Source organism: Neoarius graeffei, chromosome 1 (assembly GCF_027579695.1).
Source record: "Neoarius graeffei isolate fNeoGra1 chromosome 1, fNeoGra1.pri, whole genome shotgun sequence".
NCBI classification, from domain to species: Eukaryota; Metazoa; Chordata; class Actinopteri; order Siluriformes; family Ariidae; genus Neoarius; species Neoarius graeffei.
In genome coordinates, this window is record NC_083569.1 from 82,840,652 (window position 1) to 82,858,959 (window position 18,308).

General features: G+C 42.0%; 2 protein-coding genes across 5 annotated transcripts in view; one reads left to right on the top strand and one right to left on the bottom strand.

Moving 5' to 3' along the window:
* The window catches only part of intu (inturned planar cell polarity protein), a 46,332-nt gene extending 41,956 nt beyond the window's left edge, over positions 1–4,376 (top strand). For 2 of the 4 annotated variants that reach the window (XM_060939464.1, XM_060939308.1), the window contains 3 exons: positions 27–216; positions 480–622; positions 3,289–4,376. In XM_060939464.1, coding sequence (XP_060795447.1) covers positions 27–216; positions 480–622; positions 3,289–3,400 — 445 coding nt within the window. In that variant the 3' untranslated portion in view covers positions 3,401–4,376. The remainder of the gene's footprint in view (positions 1–26; positions 217–479; positions 623–3,288) is intronic. The other 2 variants (XM_060939540.1, XM_060939386.1) reach the window with 1 other exon arrangement.
* ino80b (INO80 complex subunit B) lies at positions 4,377–17,560 on the bottom strand. The gene is made up of 5 exons (XM_060939661.1): positions 17,192–17,560; positions 12,151–12,340; positions 11,811–11,974; positions 6,621–6,793; positions 4,377–5,686 (listed from the first exon to the last, which is right to left on the bottom strand). Exons 1-5 carry the CDS (start codon positions 17,235–17,237, stop codon positions 5,222–5,224), a joined length of 1,038 nt encoding a protein of 345 aa, XP_060795644.1. The 5' UTR covers positions 17,238–17,560; the 3' UTR covers positions 4,377–5,221.
* Between the last annotated feature and the right edge of the window lie 748 nt (positions 17,561–18,308).

An 18,308-nucleotide genomic window follows, 5' to 3' on the forward strand; every position in this document is an offset into this window, starting at 1 on the left:
TTAACTGCGTGTCTGTGTGTATGTAGGCTCACAGCAGGTTTGGAAAACACACTCTTTCACTATATTCTGATGGAGACAGTGCAGGGCATCTTCATCACGCCTACACACCGAGAGGTATCGCAGCTCAGCGGCTCTATCCACCCTCAACTCATCCGCAATTTCCACCACTGCTGCCTGTCCATCCGCCACGCCTTTCAGCAGAGCCTGCCACCACGAGTATGAAGTGTGGTGTGAGTGAGTGTGTGTGTGAGAGAAAGAGAGTGTGTTTGTAATGCATCCATTCAAGGTAGAAGAGTGTATTTGAGACATGCTGTTAGAAAATAATCAACAACAGGGTGATGTGATTTACCACCCATTACCACCCTGAAGTTATTTTCCTATTACAGCATATCCTGAATTGTTAGTCATGGCAGCATGTCACTGCGTGCTGGGTTTCTTATGTGTGTTTGTACATTTTTCCCTCTGTGTGTCTGTTGTAGCAGGAGAGAAGAAGTGCTGACAGGCCACATACTTCTCGAGGCCTCGGCCCAGTTAAAGAACATGGCATTTTGTTCCAGTGCAAACCTGAGAACTGGACCGACCAAAAGAAACCTGCTCCTACAATGACCTACTGGGTTATCGGGTACATGTTTCTTACCTACTGAGTAAACAGGTGTAATTTTGCATGGATAGGTTCTCATACAGTTTGTTACAAAGACAACATTTCTATTCGGTATCCAAAACTATAGCCATTACACTTTGTCCATCACATTCCACTTTCCCAACTATTGATGGAAATGTACGATCAGACTGAAACTACAACTGACTACAACCACAGATTCCTTCCTCTGCAAAATAGTCAATACCCTTGACTGAAGAAACAATGAAAGCACATAAACTGATAGTTCCAGCAACTGTCTTTACATTTCAAGTAAACATGTTTTCTGTTTGGGCAGCAAGGTGGTGTAGTGGTTAGCGCTGTCGCCTCACAACAAGAAGGTCCGGGTTCGAGCCCCGTGGCCAGCGAGGGCCTTTCTGTGCAGAGTTTGCATGTTCTCCCCGTGTCCGCGTGGGTTTCCTCCGGGTGCTCCGGTTTCCCCCACAGTCCAAAGACATGCAGGTTAGGTTAACTGGTGACTCTAAATTGACCGTAGGTGTGAATGTGAGTGTGAATGGTTGTTTGTCTCTGTGTGTTAGCCCTGCGATGACCTGGCGACTTGTCCAGGGTGTACCCCACACTCTCGCCCATAGTCAGCTGGGATAGGCTCCAACTTGCCCGCGACCCTGTAGAACAGGATAAAGCGGCTACAGATAATGGATGGATGTTTTCTGTTCTTCAGAGAAATGTGTAGAAATTGCAGTCAGTGTTAATCACATATTGTATATACTAGTGCATCTTAACCAATTAGAATATTGTGAAAAAGTTCTAAAATTTCCATCAGTTATTTAAGAAAGTGAAAATTTAACATGTTCTAGACTCATTACACGTAAACTAAAATGTTTCAGGCATTTTTTCTATTTTAATTTTGAAAATCTGGCAAAAATATCTCAAAATATTAGACTATTTCATTTCGAGTTTGAGTAAAACAGTATAAATACCGTGTATCTGTCGGTCTAGTTCAGTACACGCAACCACAATCATGGGGAAGACTGCTGACTTGACTGTTGTTTAGAAGATGATCGTCGACATCCTCCACAAGGAGGGTAAGCCACAAAAGGTCATTGCTGAAAAGGCTGGCTGGAAAAGGTGCAAAAACAACAGGGATGACCGTAGCCTTGAGAGGATTGTCAAGAAAAGTTGATTCAAGAACTTGGGAGAGCTTCACAAGGAGTGGACTGAGACTGGTGTCAGTGTATCAAGAGCCACCACGCACAGACATCTTCAGGAAAGAGGCTACAACCGTCACATTCCTAATATCAAGCCACTCTTGAACCAGAGACAATGTCAGAAACGTCTTACCTGGGCTAAGGAGAGAAAGAACTGGTCTGTTGCTCAGTGGTCCAAAGTCCTCTTTTCAGATTAAAATAAATTTTGCATTTAATTTGGAAATCAAGGTCCTAGAGTCTGGAGGAAGAGTGGAGAGGCACAGAATCCAAGATGTTTGAAGCCCAGTGTGAAGTTTCCGCAGTCTGTGATGATTTTGGGTGCCATGTCATCTGCTGGTGTTGGTCCACTGTGTTTTATCACGTCCAAAGTCAATGCAGCCATCTACCAGGAGATTTTAGAGCACTTCATGCTTCCTTCTGCTGACAAGCTTTATGAAGATGCCGATTTCCTTTTCCAGCAGGACTTAGCACCTGCCCACAGTGCCAAAACTACTACCAAATGGTTTGCTGACCATGATATTACTGTGCTTGATTGGCCAGCCAACTCGCCTGACCTGAACCCCACAGAGAATCTATGGGGTATTGTCAAGAGGAAGATGAGAAACACCCGACCCAAAAATACTGATGAGCTGAAGGCCACTATCAAAGGAACCTGGGCTTCAGTAACACCTCAGCAGTGCCACAGGCTGATCGCCTCCATGCCACGCCGCATTGATGCAGTAATTCATGATACAGAGCCCCAACCAAGCATTGTTATCAATCATCTTGGTTATTATTCACTGATATTCACTTTGCCTTCAGCGAATAATTGTTAAATATTCAGTTTATTGTAATAATAAGGGAAAAACTAGATAAATGTTACTGTTTTCAAGATAAGACCTACTATCATTTTTTGCACTGCAGCATAGTTTGATCATAATCTTAAGTTACAAGTTCAAACATCCACCTTCCTCCCACTACCATAAAACTAAACTACCTGTGAAATCTGTTCAAAGTGCTCAGTTTGCAGTGCATGTTTACCACCTTGAAATGCATTGATTTCATTTTGTCAGTATAATGAGTTGTGTTCTAGAATCACAAGTCATTGGCACTTCACTGAAAAATACTTTTTGTAGCGGCACATACGAAATATTCTCATGATGAACTAAAAATAAGCTGGTTTTATATTGAGCAGGATTACGAGCGCATTCCATGTTTCCATGTCTAGTGCAAAATGTCCTTTTTTCTATATCTTAGTCTTCATTTTATGGATCTATAATTGATTTCCTGTTTGTTGATTATGGTGAAATGCATCAGGTTTTTGTTAAACGATCACTTTAGACAGTGTACCTCAAGTGTCTGTGGTGCATGCTAGTGCTAATGGTGTAAGATTAGCTTTACACCCTGATGTATAATCATACTTATGTTCAGTTGGTGCAACTGGCTGCAGGGTTGATTTTCCTTCAGATCTTACAACCTCTGGTTCATTGTTCTGTGTTGCAGGCGGATGGTGCTAGAACCCGTCCCTCAGGAGTTCTATGTGTGTTTCCACGATTCGGTGCCAGAGGTGCCTGTGGAGATGGCCTTCAGGCTCTCATTTGGCCTGGCCATCTGATGTTTATTCAGGTTTCCTTTGTCACATTACATATTAAAACCCTGCATAGCTCTTCATGAGGAAAAGACACACCAAGGCGGAACGATGGATTAAATAAAGGGCTGAATTCAAGGTCCTTTATTTTTATATTATAATATTTCTGGGTTCACAAACAGACCTGTGTAGTCCAGCAACTGAGTGTTGTTAAAATTGCAGGATTTTGGGAGACGGTCATCTGAAAATCTCAACGTTTATACCTCAGATTGTGCTGCATTTTTTTAAAAAGAGGAATAACACTAACAGGCTTCAGGACTTTAGTGCAAGAGCCTGTATTTCCACTATAGAGAAGTGTAAAGCATTGACTGACTGGTGTGTGAGAAAGCTGTCATGTTTAGCAGGTGTAAAATTGGCTGTTTATCACCTCTAAACATTATATAACTACAGGAATCGCTGTTGAAGCATTGTAACTGAAAGCTGTAGTTTTGCACGTGGCAAGTTTTCTCACAACCTTGCAGCTATGGATGTTTTCAAATCATACTGGACCAAATACAACCTTATGACTTGCCAAATAGTTGTACATGCTGCTGGTGTAGTAAGAGCCTGACATTACATTGAACAACTTCAGGGTTTTTTTTTAAAAACGTGGTAAGAAATGTTTATTTAAGATGTAGCTATGGAAGCTTGTTTCAGCCACGAGAAACTATTACACAGCTTGTTTCGATCTTGCAAGCAAATATCACGCAAATCTGACATTATCTCATACTATTATTTTCACTCAACAGCAGGGTAATCTCTCACAATTGCAGATTAGGGCACAAAGTCACACTATCTCACAAAATGAATTAATTATTCATTACTTAAGTAACTGTGCGATATTAATTTGCGATTACGAGAAAAATCTGCTTAATATTTTCTCGCCGTAAACCAGCTTCCATATGAGTTTTGTATTAAAAGTCTGCACCACAAATGTGTGAAATAAATACAACCACATTTGCGATGTCACCTTGTAATAATGTTTATTTCAAGCTTTTTACAGAGGAAAAAAAAAGTCTAGTGTGCAAGAAAAATTCAAACACTAAATAAATACATGAAGCTCTGGGTTCACCTCTACACTAATTCAGCATAGCGAGCTTCTCTAATTTAACAAATCAGACTTACAAAATAAACCATGAAGGATGAATATGTTCAGCGAGCACAGAGTCCAGTTTCTCCTTTCTGGATGACATTAAAGGTGTGGGGTATAATTGTAAAGTTATTTCTAAAGCTGTAATAAAGAAAAAGACAGCCTAAAATGCCTGTTATTTGTAATCTCACTATGCAGTGTATATGGTTATTTAATGTCAGGCTTCTGTATTTTTCTGGTTTCAGAAATGAGCCCCACCCCCAGCTGGAACATAGATGCCTGCCTCTTTTCATTTCCTTTAAAAGAAAAAAAAACTTATAGGGTGTCGTTTCAGCAGGAAAAAGGGGCTTGGGTTTTGTTTTGTTTTTTGCACAATTGCTGTTTCCCCCCTCATAGGCAGTAGAGGGCAAAATTGCCCCTTTACATAAATAACTGAAATTATCCTAGTTTCACTCCTGTGATCGGTGCTTGATGGATTAGGATCTGACACAGCACAGGACATCCATGTTAACAAAACAAACTAGTGAGTTCAGTTGGAAAGCCAACTAAAGAGGAAACCAGATCAAAAACCTAATTTCTGGATTTCAGGCCAGTCAGTATTATGGAAAATAATTACTTCTCAATTACACTGTTTCACTCAGACATCCATAAATCCTGTTGTTCCATTAGTACAAACTTTATAAAAGCTAACAACCTACATCCTTTTGAGGTCTTTAAGTTCAAGCTGTACTCTCTACAAGCATTAAGTTCTTCCTGTAACAGTCCAGACTACAGAGTGGGATCCCTGTCTTGGAGCATGAATACTTCTTCAGGTTGGAACAGCCAGCGACGCCGCAGCCCACAGGAGCAGGAGGAAGTGGGCGTGGTGGAGCAGGTGCCGGAGCGGTGACTCCAACCGGGTAAGAGATCGCTGCCCCCTGAGCGTTATCCAAGTACCTCACCATGGGAACCTGTGCCTGCTTGGCTTTGCGCTCTCTTGTGCTCTTGATTTTGGCCTTGCTGGTCTTGGTGAGCCTCTCAATGGTCTGGTTTTTGTTCTCTTCAGCCTTTTTGGCCGCCTGCAGGCGTCTCTTGCGGGCTCGTTCCTCCCGCTTTTGCAGCATCTCTGCCGTCAGCTCCTTCTCCTTGTAGCCCATGGGGAGCTCGAACAGAGGCTGGATCTGCTGCTTGTGCAACAGCGCTTTCTTTTCACATTAAGGAAACAGAAAACGTTGAACTTGAACAACAAGCCAAATTCATTCAATTAAAATAATAATAGTCTGACATGTTTATAAAACTTTGGCTGATTATTTACCATGCACATATCTTTACCAACAAAAGCCTGTTAAAAAAGTAATGCAATGCTCCCATGAGGCACAAAAGAAAAGCATTCACCCTTATTGGGAGATTAACAGTCCAGACAATGCTAGTGTCATTAACACCGGGGGTCAAGACAACAAAACTGGCCATGCTGTCTGGATGGGAGGGGCATAGTCTTTCTCCGCTGTCAATCACAGTGACACTAACCAATTGGAGGCGTCTGTATGCTCATGTATGTGGAAGAGGGCAGATCACACTATACACTATATTCCTGTGATTATAGCCTGAGCAGCAGTTTGAGAAACGTGTTTGCTGGCTTCTCATGTCTTGGAGGAAGCACATGTTAAGCTGGGCATACACTGCGATTTTTGGCCCGATTTTGACACGATTTTCACTCGTGCGACTATTTTGGAGATCGGGCCAAGTTTTGGCTCAATCGTGCGTCTCGGATCGTGTAGTATACATGGGGTAACGACAAGCGATTAACATCTCACGACCTCCTCCTGATCGATCGGATGAAAATCAAACCTGTTTGAAATCCTGAGCATTGGATCGTATAGTGTGAGAACAGGAATCGTAAGCTGCGTGCTGTTTACCCCTGCGATTCACTCGCACAGTGTGAGCAGCTGAATACCGCGATTGAAAAAAATAAAATAAAATTGCAGTGTATGCCCAGCTTTAGCCTTCACCTGGTCTGGTTGGTAGCTGTTGTATGATTACAAAGAGCTGACTATCAAGTGCTAATTGGCAGGTGAACAAGCTGCGGAGAAATCCCTATATAAATAAACAGTCACCTCCAACACAACACTAACTCGATACCTGTCTGGCAGTCAGAAGAGACTCATCGATCTCTTTCTTCAGCTCTCCGTTATCATCCAGTTCTCCTTTCTCCAGTGCATCGAGCCATTTCTCCTCCTCATCCATGGGGCCTTCCAAAAACGAATCAGTGTCCATGTCTGGCAGGGGAGAAGGTTCCAAGTTGCTGTCCTCATCTGGAACATTATGGAAAGACTGGGACTTTGAGACACTCTGCTTATATAATACTGACCATTTTATAACGCCCATCAGCCAAAAGACAGAGTAATTAATATAAACTGACTTGAATTTAACAATTATTCACCAAAGGGGAAGCGAATATCGGTGATTATTTTACATACAGGACACTTTTTTTGATGGAATAAAAACGTATTCTATTCCCTTCTAGCAGGTTTCATTCATTTGGTTCGATAGCATGCAATATTGTTAGTGTATCGCTTATCCTACGTGTATTACGTCACTCTACTCAATGGAGAATGAGCGTTGAATATGGTTTACGATATTGCATGGTTGTCAAGACAACATGACATCACATGTCGGAGATGTAAAACTTCTGCGCTAGCGAGCGACTGTGACAATTTGTAAACAAACATGGCCGCCAGGTTTGCTTTGTTAAATACAGAAGATTTTGAGAGAATTTTGAAAGAGAAAGATGCATTGAACACCCAAAAGGAATGCGTATGTACAATAATAACTAATACTGGCTGCCTTTTTTTCGTGGTATATCAGATATATTCCATTCAGCTACCATGATATTGAACTCATCTTCAACATCATGCTAGCTGAATGGAATATATCTGATATGCCATGAAAAAAAGCCAGCCAATATTATTTAAATAATAACCAAGACAAAGTCAAGATTATTATTCACCGATATTAACTGAGCCTGAGGCAGCTAATTATTTTAGTATAAATACATAGGTGATAATTTAAAAAATCATTTATATTAAACTTCAAAAGCAGCATGCAAATCTCCCTTTCCTAGCTAAGGTAATGGAGAGAGTTGTAGCCTCTCAGCTTCATACTTTCCTTGCTCATAATGATCTCTATGAACCCTTTCAGTCAGGCTTTCGCAATCTGCACAGCACTGAATCTGCTCTCTTAAGAGTTGTTAATGACCTCCTGCTCTCAACTGATGCTGGTCATCTCAATGTCCTTGTTCTCTTGGACCTCACAGCTGCCTTTGACACCGTACATCATGAGAGACTCATTTCCAGACTATCTTCTTTTGGTATTACTGGCTTAGCTTTATCCTGGTTTCAGTCATATCTAGCAAATAGGCAACAGTTTATTTCTATTGGTGTTCATAAATCATCCACTGCTACTGTTGCTCAAGGTGTGCCTCAGGGTTCTGTCCTTGGTCCCCTTCTTTTTATATTATATATTTCTCCTATAGGCCAGATTATTCGTAACCATGGCCTTAACTTTCATTGTTATGCTGATGACATTCAAATCTACATCACTGTCACCCCTTCCATAGCCTCTGTTCAGCTGCTAAGGACTTGCATCACTGACCTTAAGCAATGGCTGCATAAGAACTGCCTTAAACTTAATGCTGGCAAAACGGAGGTTCTATTAGTAGGTACCAAAAGACAGGTTCAGAATTTCTCCAGTTTTACTATTGATGTTAATGGTGTCTCTATTCATCCTTCCCAAGTTATAAAAAACCTTGGAGTTATCTTTGACTCCACCCTTACGTTTGAACCCCATCTTAAACTAATTACTAAGAATGCTTTCTTTCACCTCCGCAATATTGCACGTCTCCGCCCTTTTCTCTTGGAAACTGATGCCAATATGTTGGTCAATGCATTTATTTTTTTCTTGTCTTGACTATTGCAATTCTCTCTTTTATGGTCTCCCTGCCACATTGCTCAATCACCTGCAGTACATCCAAAACTCAGCAGCTAGAGTCCTCACACTCACCAAGCGCACTGCTCACATCACTCCTGTTTTACAGAAACTGCACTGGTTGCCAGTTATTTCTTGGATCAAATACAAAATCTTACTTTTAACCTACAAAGCTCTTCATGGTTTCGCCCCTTCCTGTCTCTGTGAGCTAATTCATTTGTACTGTCCCTCCCGCTCCCTCAGCTCTTCTGTCTGTGGACTTCTGACTGTTCCACGTTTTAAATTGGCATCTATGGGTGGCAGATCATTTAGTGTTGCTGCTCCTAAACTTTGGAACTTGTTACCACAATCACTTCGTGACTGTTCCACTCTCTCTTCCTTCAAAGCTAACTTGAAAACTTCTCTTTACCTCACACTATTCTTCCTAGTTTTTTGTTTTTGGTGGTAACTCTTGTGTAAAGCGTCCCTGGGTTTGTGAAAGGCGCTATATAAATTGAACTTATTATTATTTATTATTAATAAAGACGTGCGCAGACTTGTGTCACTTATCTACGCCAAGTCACAAAATACTTTGTTTTGAAATCCATAAAATAAATCACAATCCCACCTTACCTTTTGAATAGTTTTACACCAAACTTTGTAGCATCTTTAGTGCTTTTAGGAACAGCATTTTCCTTCATTCTTTCTTTGTAATTCTTCCTCACTTACGGCGACGAAACGACTGACCGCCATTTTGCCGAGTCACTCGAGGTGATTATCGAGAAATAGCCAGAATTTCTCGTCCAATCAGCTTGCGCAATTTTCTATAATCACCTCCATATTTATACTAAAGACTACTATACATCTCCACATACAGTGGTGCTTGAAAGTTTGTGAACCCTTTAGAATTTTCTATATTTCTGCATAAATATGACCTAAAACATCATCAGATTTTCACACAAGTCCTAAAAGGAGATAAAGAGAACCCAGTTAAACCCTCAGACCTGCTTGATCCATCCTGGTGCCCTGTGTCTGGTCGGAGTTTTATCACACCACTCCTGTGAAGGACGGCCCCATGAGGACAGTTGAGGGTTATACCTGTTAAAACTGTTAATATTATAGTCAGGCTGTCTGTTGTTGCCCAAATGAGGATGGGTTCCCTTTTGAGTCTGGTTCCTCTCGAGGTTTCTTCCTCATGTCGTCTGAGGGAGTTTTTCCTTGCCACCGTCGCCACAGGCTTGCTCATTGGGGATAGATTAGGGATAAAATTAGCTCATGTTTTAAGTCGTTCAAATTCTGTAAAGCTGCTTTGCGACAATGTTTATTGTTAAAAGTGCTATACAAATAAACTCGATTTGATTTGATTTAAACAAATGAGACAAAAATATTATACTTGGTCATTTATTTATTGAGGAAAATGATCCAATATTACATATCTGTGAGTGGCAAAAGTATGTGAACCTCTAGGATTAGCAGTTAATTTGAAGGTGAAATTAGAGTCAGGTGTTTTCCATCAATGGGATGACAATCAGGTGTGAGTGGGCACCCTGTTTTATTTAAAGAACAGGGATCTATCAGGCGGCACGGTGGTGTAGTGGTTAGCGCTGTCGCCTCACAGCAAGAAGGTCCTGGGTTCGAGCCCCGGGGCCGGCGAGGGCCTTTCTGTGTGGAGTTTGCATATTCTCCCCGTGTCCGCGTGGGTTTCCTCCGGGTGCTCCGGTTTCCCCCACAGTCCAAAGACATGCAGGTTAGGTTAACCGGTGGCTCTAAATTGACCGTAGGTGTGAATGTGAGTGTGAATGGTTGTCTGTGTCTATGTGTCAGCCCTGTGATGACCTGGCGACTTGTCCAGGGTGTACCCCGCCTTTCGCCCGTAGTCAGCTGGGATAGGCTCCAGCTTGCCTGCGACCCTGTAGAAGGATAAAGCAGCTAGAGATAATGAGAGATGAGATGAGAGGGATCTATCAAAGTCTGATCTTCACAACATATGTTTGTGGAAGTGTATCATGGCACGAACAAAGGAGATTTCTGAGGACCTCAGATAGAGCATTGTTGATGCTCATCAGGCTGGAAAAGGTTACAAAACCATCTCTAAAGAGTTTGGACTCCACCAATCCACAGTCAGACAGATTGTGTACAAATGGAGGAAATTCAAGACCATTGTTCCCCTCCCCAGGAGTGGTCAACCAACAAAGATCACTCCAAGAGCAAGGCGTGTAATAGTCGGCGAGGTCACAAAGGACCCCAGGGGAACCTCTAAGCAACTGAAGGCCTCTCTCACACTGGCTAATGTTAATGTTCATGAGTCCACCATCAGGAGAACACTGAACAACAATGGTGTGCATAGCAGGGTTGCAAGGAGAAAGCCACTGCTCTCCAAAAAGAACATTGCTGCTCGTCTGCAGTTTGCTAAAGATCACGTGGACAAGCCAGAAGGCTATTGGAAAAATGTTTTGTGGATGGATGAGACCAAAATAGAACTTTTTGGTTTAAATGAGAAGCATTATGTTTGGAGAAAGGAAAACACTGCACTCCAGCATAAGAACCTTATCCCATCTGTGAAACATGGTGGTGGTAGTATCATGGTTTGGGCCTGTTTTGCTGCATCTGGGCCAGGACGGCTTGCCATCATTGATGAAACAATGAATTCTGAATTATACCAGCGAATTCTAAAGGAAAATGTCAGGACATCTGTCCATGAACTGAATCTCAAGAGAAGGTGGGTCATGCAGCAAGACAACGACCCTAAGCACACAAGTTGTTCTACCAAAGAATGGATAAAGAAGAATAAAGTTAATGTTTTGGAATGGCCAAGTCAAAGTCCTGACCTTAATCCAATCGAAATGTTGTGGAAGGACCTGAAGCGAACAGTTCATGTGAGGAAACCCACCAACATCCCAGAGTTGAAGCTGTTCTGTACGGAGGAATGGGCTAAAATTCCTCCAAGCCGGTGTCCAGGACTGATCAACAGTTACCGCAAACGTTTAGTTGCAGTTATTGCTGCACAAGGGGGTCACACCAGATACTGAAAGCAAAGGTTCACATACTTTTGCCACTCACAGATATGTAATATTGGGTCATTTTCCTCAATAAATAAATGACCAAGTATAATATTTTTTGTCTCATTTGTTTAACTGGGTTCTCTCTATCTACTTTTAGGACTTGTGTGAAAATCTGATGATGTTTTAGGTCATATTTATGCAGAAATATAGAAAATTCTAAAGGGTTCACAAACTTTCAAGCACCACTGTAGATCAGAACAGCAGAGAAAGCAGGAAAACGGTATCAAGTGATACCTAAAAAGACTAAATGCCCATAACTTTTGTCACTAAATTTCTCACTTCATGATAAAACCTGAAGACTCACCGAGCCAGGCACGGTACTGTTCAATAGGAACTCCCTCTGAGGGCTCATCCTCATCCTCTTCCTCCTCCTCATCTTCATCATCAGAGTCATCATCCTCATCACTGTCCACAATCAGAGGAGACATCGACCGCACGGCCTCCGGTACCACTGTGAAGGTGGGCACACTAAAACCAAAGTAAATAAAACAACAACATGGAGCATTAAATCCCAGGACTGCCAGAGCGCTGCTGCTGAGCAAAACTTTTAACCCTCAACTGAAGAAGGTGGTGGCGGCGGCTTGGGTTACATTCTGTCCCAGTTCTCAACAAATGAATAAAAGCAGCCTAAATAAATCCCTCACCTCTTGGTGCCCAGTGTTTGCCCTCCTAATTTGATCTTCAGCTTCAGCTGTGGAGGTTTCAGCACAATGCCGGAGTCTGACTCCAGAGCCTCAGACGAGAAGCTGTGGCCGTCGTCACGGTGGTGCTTCTTCTTATGTTTCTTGTGCTTTTTGTGCTTCTTCCTGTGGGCGTTGTAATCGCCATCATCCCCTGAAAAACAAAAATCAAGTTAAGTACAATCTTTCAGATGACTTTTTACACTGTACATTTTAACAGCCGGGAGCATCTGATTATTTTTCCTTGTCTGAGGTTTCAAAACAAGTTGTTCATCTCCTAGCCCAAGTGATGAAGCCTAAAAATTTGCTTAATAAAACCAGGGGGAAAAAAAATGTTGTGATGATGCAAATCTAAAATCAACAGAGTAATTGATATTTGAATACGAGCTTTAGGGGAAAAATATTATAATTGCTCAATATTTGCATAAGGTGTCCAAAGGTGGTCGCCAGCATCCTGTTTTACACCGTGGTGTGCTGGGGGGGGGGGGGGGGGGGGGGGGGGGCAGCACATCCAAGAAGGACACATCCAGGCTGGACAAACTGATCAGGCGGGCCGGCTCTGTGGTCGGCATGAAGCTGGACTCTCTGGTGACGGTGGCAGAGAAGAGGACTATGGACAAACTATTGAACATCATGGACAATGCCAGTCACCCTCTGCACACCGTCATCAGCAACCAGAGGAGCCTGTTCAGTGACAGAATGCTCCTTCCCAAGTGCAGGACGAACAGACTCAAAAACTCCTTTGTCCCTCATGCCATCAGACTGTACAACTCCTCTCGGGGGGGGAGGAGGGGTAACAGGAGGACAGAGGACGGGAAGGAGCAGTAGCCTAGCATAACAATAAGCAATACCGGACAATGTGCAATATAATGTGCAATATCTCTCCTGCTGGCCCCTTCCGCCCCCCTCCTCTCTTCCCCATATCTTATTATTTTTATATTTGTATATGTAAATACTTAATTTATCTAGCAGTTTTTTTTCTCTATTTTCTATTCTCTTTTTATCCTGTAATGATGCTGCTGGAATCTTAATTTCCCTGAGGGAACTCTCCCAAACGGATCAATAAAGTTCTATCTAATCTAATCAAATGAATATCTAGGTGGTACAGCAGGTAGCTTTGTGACCTCAGAGCTTCAGGTTCAATCCTGAGCTCGGGTTATGGACTGTGTGAAGTTTCACAAGTTCTCCCCATGTCCATGTGTGTTTCCTCTGCATTCTCCAGTTTCCTCCCAGGTGATAATGCTAAATTGCCTGCATTTGTGAATATGCTAGTGCATCTCAAAAAATTAGAAGATGATCATGAAAAAGTTCACTTTTTTGTAATTTAATTTAAAAAAAAAATGTACAGTTTCATATATTCTATATTCATTACATGTAAAGTGAAATATATCAAGCCTTTTTGTTTTAGTTTTGATGATTATGGCTTATGAAAATCAGAAATCCAGTATCTCAAATTATTAGAATATTTCATTTTGAGTAAAACAGTATAAAAAAACAGTATATTTCTCAATCGAGTTCAGTACACGCAACCACAATCATGGGGAAGACTGCTGACTTGACAGTTGTCCAGAAGACGATCATCGACACCCTAAACAAGGAGGGCAAGTCACAGAAGATCATTGCTGAAAGGGTGGCTGGAAAAGGTGCACAAGCAACATGGATGACTGCAGCCGTAAGAGAACTGTCAAGAAAAGTAAATTCAAGAACTTGCGAGAGCGGCACAAGGAGTGGACTGAGGCTGGTGTCAGTGCATCAAGAGCCACCACGCACAGATGTTTTCAGGAAAGGGGATACAACAGTCGCATTCCTAATATCAAGCCACTCCTGAACCAGAGACAACGTCAGAAGCATCTTACCTGGGCTAAGGAGAGAAAGAACTGGACTGTTGCTCAGTGGTCCAAAGTCCTCTTTTCAGATGAAAATAAATTTTGCATTTCATTTGGAAATCAAGGTCCTAGAGTCTGGAGGAAGAGTGGAGAGGCACAGAATCCAAGGTGTTTGAAGCCCAGTGCGAAGTTTCCGGATTCTGTGATGATTTGGGGTGCCATGTCATCTGCTGGTGTTGGTCCACTGTATTTTATCAAGTCCAAAGTCAACACAGCCATCTACCAGGAGATTTTAGAGCACTTCATGCTTCCTTCTGCTGACAAGCTTAATGGAGATGCCAATTTCCTTTTCCAGCAGGACTTAGCACCTGTGCACAGTGTTAAAACTACTACCAAATGGTTTGCTGACTATGATATTACTGTGTTCAACTGGCCAGCCAACTCGCCTGACCTGAATCTATGGGGTATTGTCAAGAGGAAGATGAGAAACACCCAACCCAAAAATACAGACGAGCTGAAGGCTGCTATCAAAGCAACCTGGACTTCAATAACACCTCAGCAGTGCCACAGGCTGATCGCCTCCATGCCACGCCATGATGCAGTAATTCGTGGTAAAGGAGCCCCAACCAAGTATTGGGTGTATAAATGAACAAACTTCTCAGAAGTTGGACATTTCTGTATTGGAAATATTCTAATAATTTGAGATACTGGATTTCTGATTTTCATGAGCTGTAAGCCATAATCATCAAAATTAAAACAAAAAAGGCTTGAAATATTTCACTTTACATGTAATGAACATATACACTATATGAAAGTTTACCTTTTAAAATTAAATTACGAAAAAAATTTAACTTTTTCACAATACGCACTAGTATACCATATGTGCTCCAAGACGGCAGCCTGCTCGGACACAGTGGCCACTCCAGAGCCAACAAAAAGTGTTTTACAGACAACCTACTGTTGCATCTTGGGTCCAGTTATTTCATCTCACTGTGTACTGTACATTGCATATAGTTATGATGATAAAGAGCTATCTCTTGGCGGCACGGTGGTGTAGTGGTTAGCACAGTCACCTCACAGCAAGAAGGTTCTGGGTTGGAGCCCAGCGGCTGGCGAGGGCCTTTCTGTGCGGAGTTTGCATGTTCTCCCCGTGTCTGCATGGGTTTCCCCCACAGTACAAAGACATGCAGGTTAGGTTAATATGGGACGGCCTTGGGCTGAGGTACCCTTGTGCGAGGCACCTAACTCCCAACTGCTCCCTGGGTACTGTTAGCATGGCTGCCCACTGCTCTGGGTATGTGTGTGTGTGCTCATTGCTCACGTGTGTGTTCACTGCTTCAGATGGGTTAAATGCAGAGAGGAAATTTCACAAGTGTGTGATGAATAAAGTTGTGCTTTCTTTCTTCTTTGTGCTTTCACAGCAAGAAGGTTCTGGGTTCGAGCCCAGCGGCTGGCAGGGGCCTTTCTGTGTGGAGTTTGCATGTTCTCTCCAGGTGCTCCGGTTTCCCCCAAAGACATGCGGTTAGGTTAATACGGGACGGCCTTGGGCTGAGGTGCCCTTGAGCGAGGCACCTAACTCCCAACCGCTCCCTGGGCGCTGTTAGCATGGCTGCCCACTGCTCTGGGCATGCGTGTGTGCTTATTGCTCACGTGTGTTTTCACTGCTTCAGATGGGTTAAATGCAGAGAGGAAATTTACAAGTGTGTGATGAATAAAGTTGTGCTTTCTTACTACTTGACCATTTGAATGAGTGCATGAAAAGGTTTGTGTGCGCGCAACAGACTGACATCCCATCCAGGTTGTATTCTCACCTCACACCTAGAGTTCCCAGGATAGACTCTGGAGTCCATCCCGGAGGGAAGCCATGGCCTAAAAGTTAGAGAAGCAGCTTTGTGACCAAAAGGTTGCTGGTTTGATTCCCTGGACCAGCAGGAATAGCTGAAGTGCCCTTGAGCAAGACACCTAATCAGACCCTCCAGGATTTCGCGATGTTACGATTTGCAACTTCAATGCAAATTCAACCAATCCCCACGAATTCAGGGCGGTGTTGCAATTATATCCAATCACCGCAACTTTCCCGCAAATTTGACCAATCATTGGTGTCGTCTTGAGGTGACGTCGACAGACTACCTTCCGCCTTACTTCCAGTGTTGCCAGATTGGGTGGTTTCAAGTGCATTTTGGCAGGTTTTGAACATATTTTGGGCTGGAAAACGTCAGCAGTATCTGGCAACACTGCTTACTTCCGTGTATCCATTCAAGAGAAGCAGCATGTGTGAGTCAGTGTTTACTGTATATAGGCTTAAATTCTGTTACTGAAAGTGTGTTATGTTTACAGTGAAGGACTGTGTGCACTTTACATTATGTTTTACTTAATACAAGAAATTAATGGATGCCAACATTTTTGCCAAAATGGTATTTTATTTTCCATTGTTTAGGCAGCTTCAGCATCATACTGTGAGATTCTGTTCAAATTGTTTTTTTTTCTTCTATGAAGCCTGAGCCATTTATTTTATTAGTTTATAATTATTGTTTAATTTAGTCTTCAGGAGAGACTGCCTGCACACAGTACTAGTATTAATAGTTTTTTTTTTTCTTACATGAAAGCTGAGGCATTTATATTATATTTGAAGGTAACTTCATGTTGTGCTGTGAGGTTCTCTGCACTTTAACTTTTGAACCAACAGGTGCATTTGGATAAGTGAAGCCTATTTTTCTGCATTTTTGTAGTCCTGGTAATCTTTTATATTGGTAAAGATGTTTATAGGACCATTTCTCACTGTCTTTGTTTTTTTTTTAATCAATAGTTTTTCAGTAATAACTTAATATCACTCAATTTTAATCATAAAAAGAGAAAATCGCAATAATTTCTCGCAACTTTCACTTCCTCCCGCAATGTAATCGCAACAAAAACCTAAAAAACACCGCAACTTTCATCGCAATTTTTTTTGGAACCCCCCCCCCGCAACATCAGACATTTTAGCCCGCAACAATCACAGAAAAGGCCCGCGGGATCTTGGGGGGACTGACTGACCCCCAACTGCTCAGGAAATGTTGCACGTCGCTCTGGATAAGAGCGGCCACTAAATGCAGTAATGTAATAAACTTGACTTCAGCAGCTTTATGTATAAACTGGTAAATCTGCAGCCATACACACGCAGTGGATTAATGATCACTCACCGACAAGATATCTGGGGTGGATCATCATGTCCTTCCTCTTTCCCATTGACGCTGCTGTTTAAACATCAGCTGACGCACACTGCCACCATTTTCACTCTTAAATTATTTACTTTCTTTAGAATATTCAGGGCCAGCTGGCGAGTTAACCGGAGAAGTAACAAAAAGCGACAGTAATCCCGGAAGTAACTTTAACCCAACTTAAAACTGATCACACTGTAATAAAATTCACGTCGATAGACACACTGCTTTTTTATTATTATTATTATTATTATTATTATTTTATTCGTTTGTTTGTATTTTTAAGTATTGACCGGAGCGTTAGCAACACCACCATACCGGAATACTCTATAACCTTTGGCTTGATGATACAAGCGACGGCGCTACGCATCATGGGTAATGTAGTCCAGCTACATGGCATTTCTTCGCGGTTTAGGTCTAAAAGAACTACATTACCCACAAACCTTTGCGGTACAAACGGAAAACACTAAAGGTCAGCCATGTTTTTAGATGAGTGTGTCAGGTTTTTTTTTTTTTATTAAAGAAGAATTTGAAATACAGCATCTCGAAGAGGAAAAAAAAACATCAAAGTAAACAAAAAACAAACGGGCAATAAACAGTGACAGATAAAGGAGCAGTGTCATTTCATAAACGTAACAGAATTTTACCGTTCAAAAGTTTGGGGTCCCTTTGAAATGTCCTTATTTTTGAAAGAAAAGCACTGTTCTTTTCAATGAAGATCACTTTAAACTAATCAGAAATCCACTCTATACATTGCTAATGTGGTAAATGACTATTCTAGCTGCAAATGTGTGGTTTTTGGTGCAATATCTCCATAGGTGTATAGAGGCCCATTTCCAGCAACTCTCACTCCAGTGTTCTAATGGTACAATGTGTTTGCTCATTGCCTCAGAAGGCTAATGGATGATTAGAAAACCCTTGTACAATCATGTTAGCACAGCTGAAAACAGTTGAGCTCTTTAGAGAAGCTATAAAACTGACCTTCCTTTGAGCAGATTGAGTTTCGTGTTATTAGAATGCCAAGCTTATAGTGTCCAGAGAGCAATTCTGTTAGAACGAGTTAGAGAGCTAGGGGAGACTAGGCTCACTCTTGATAGGT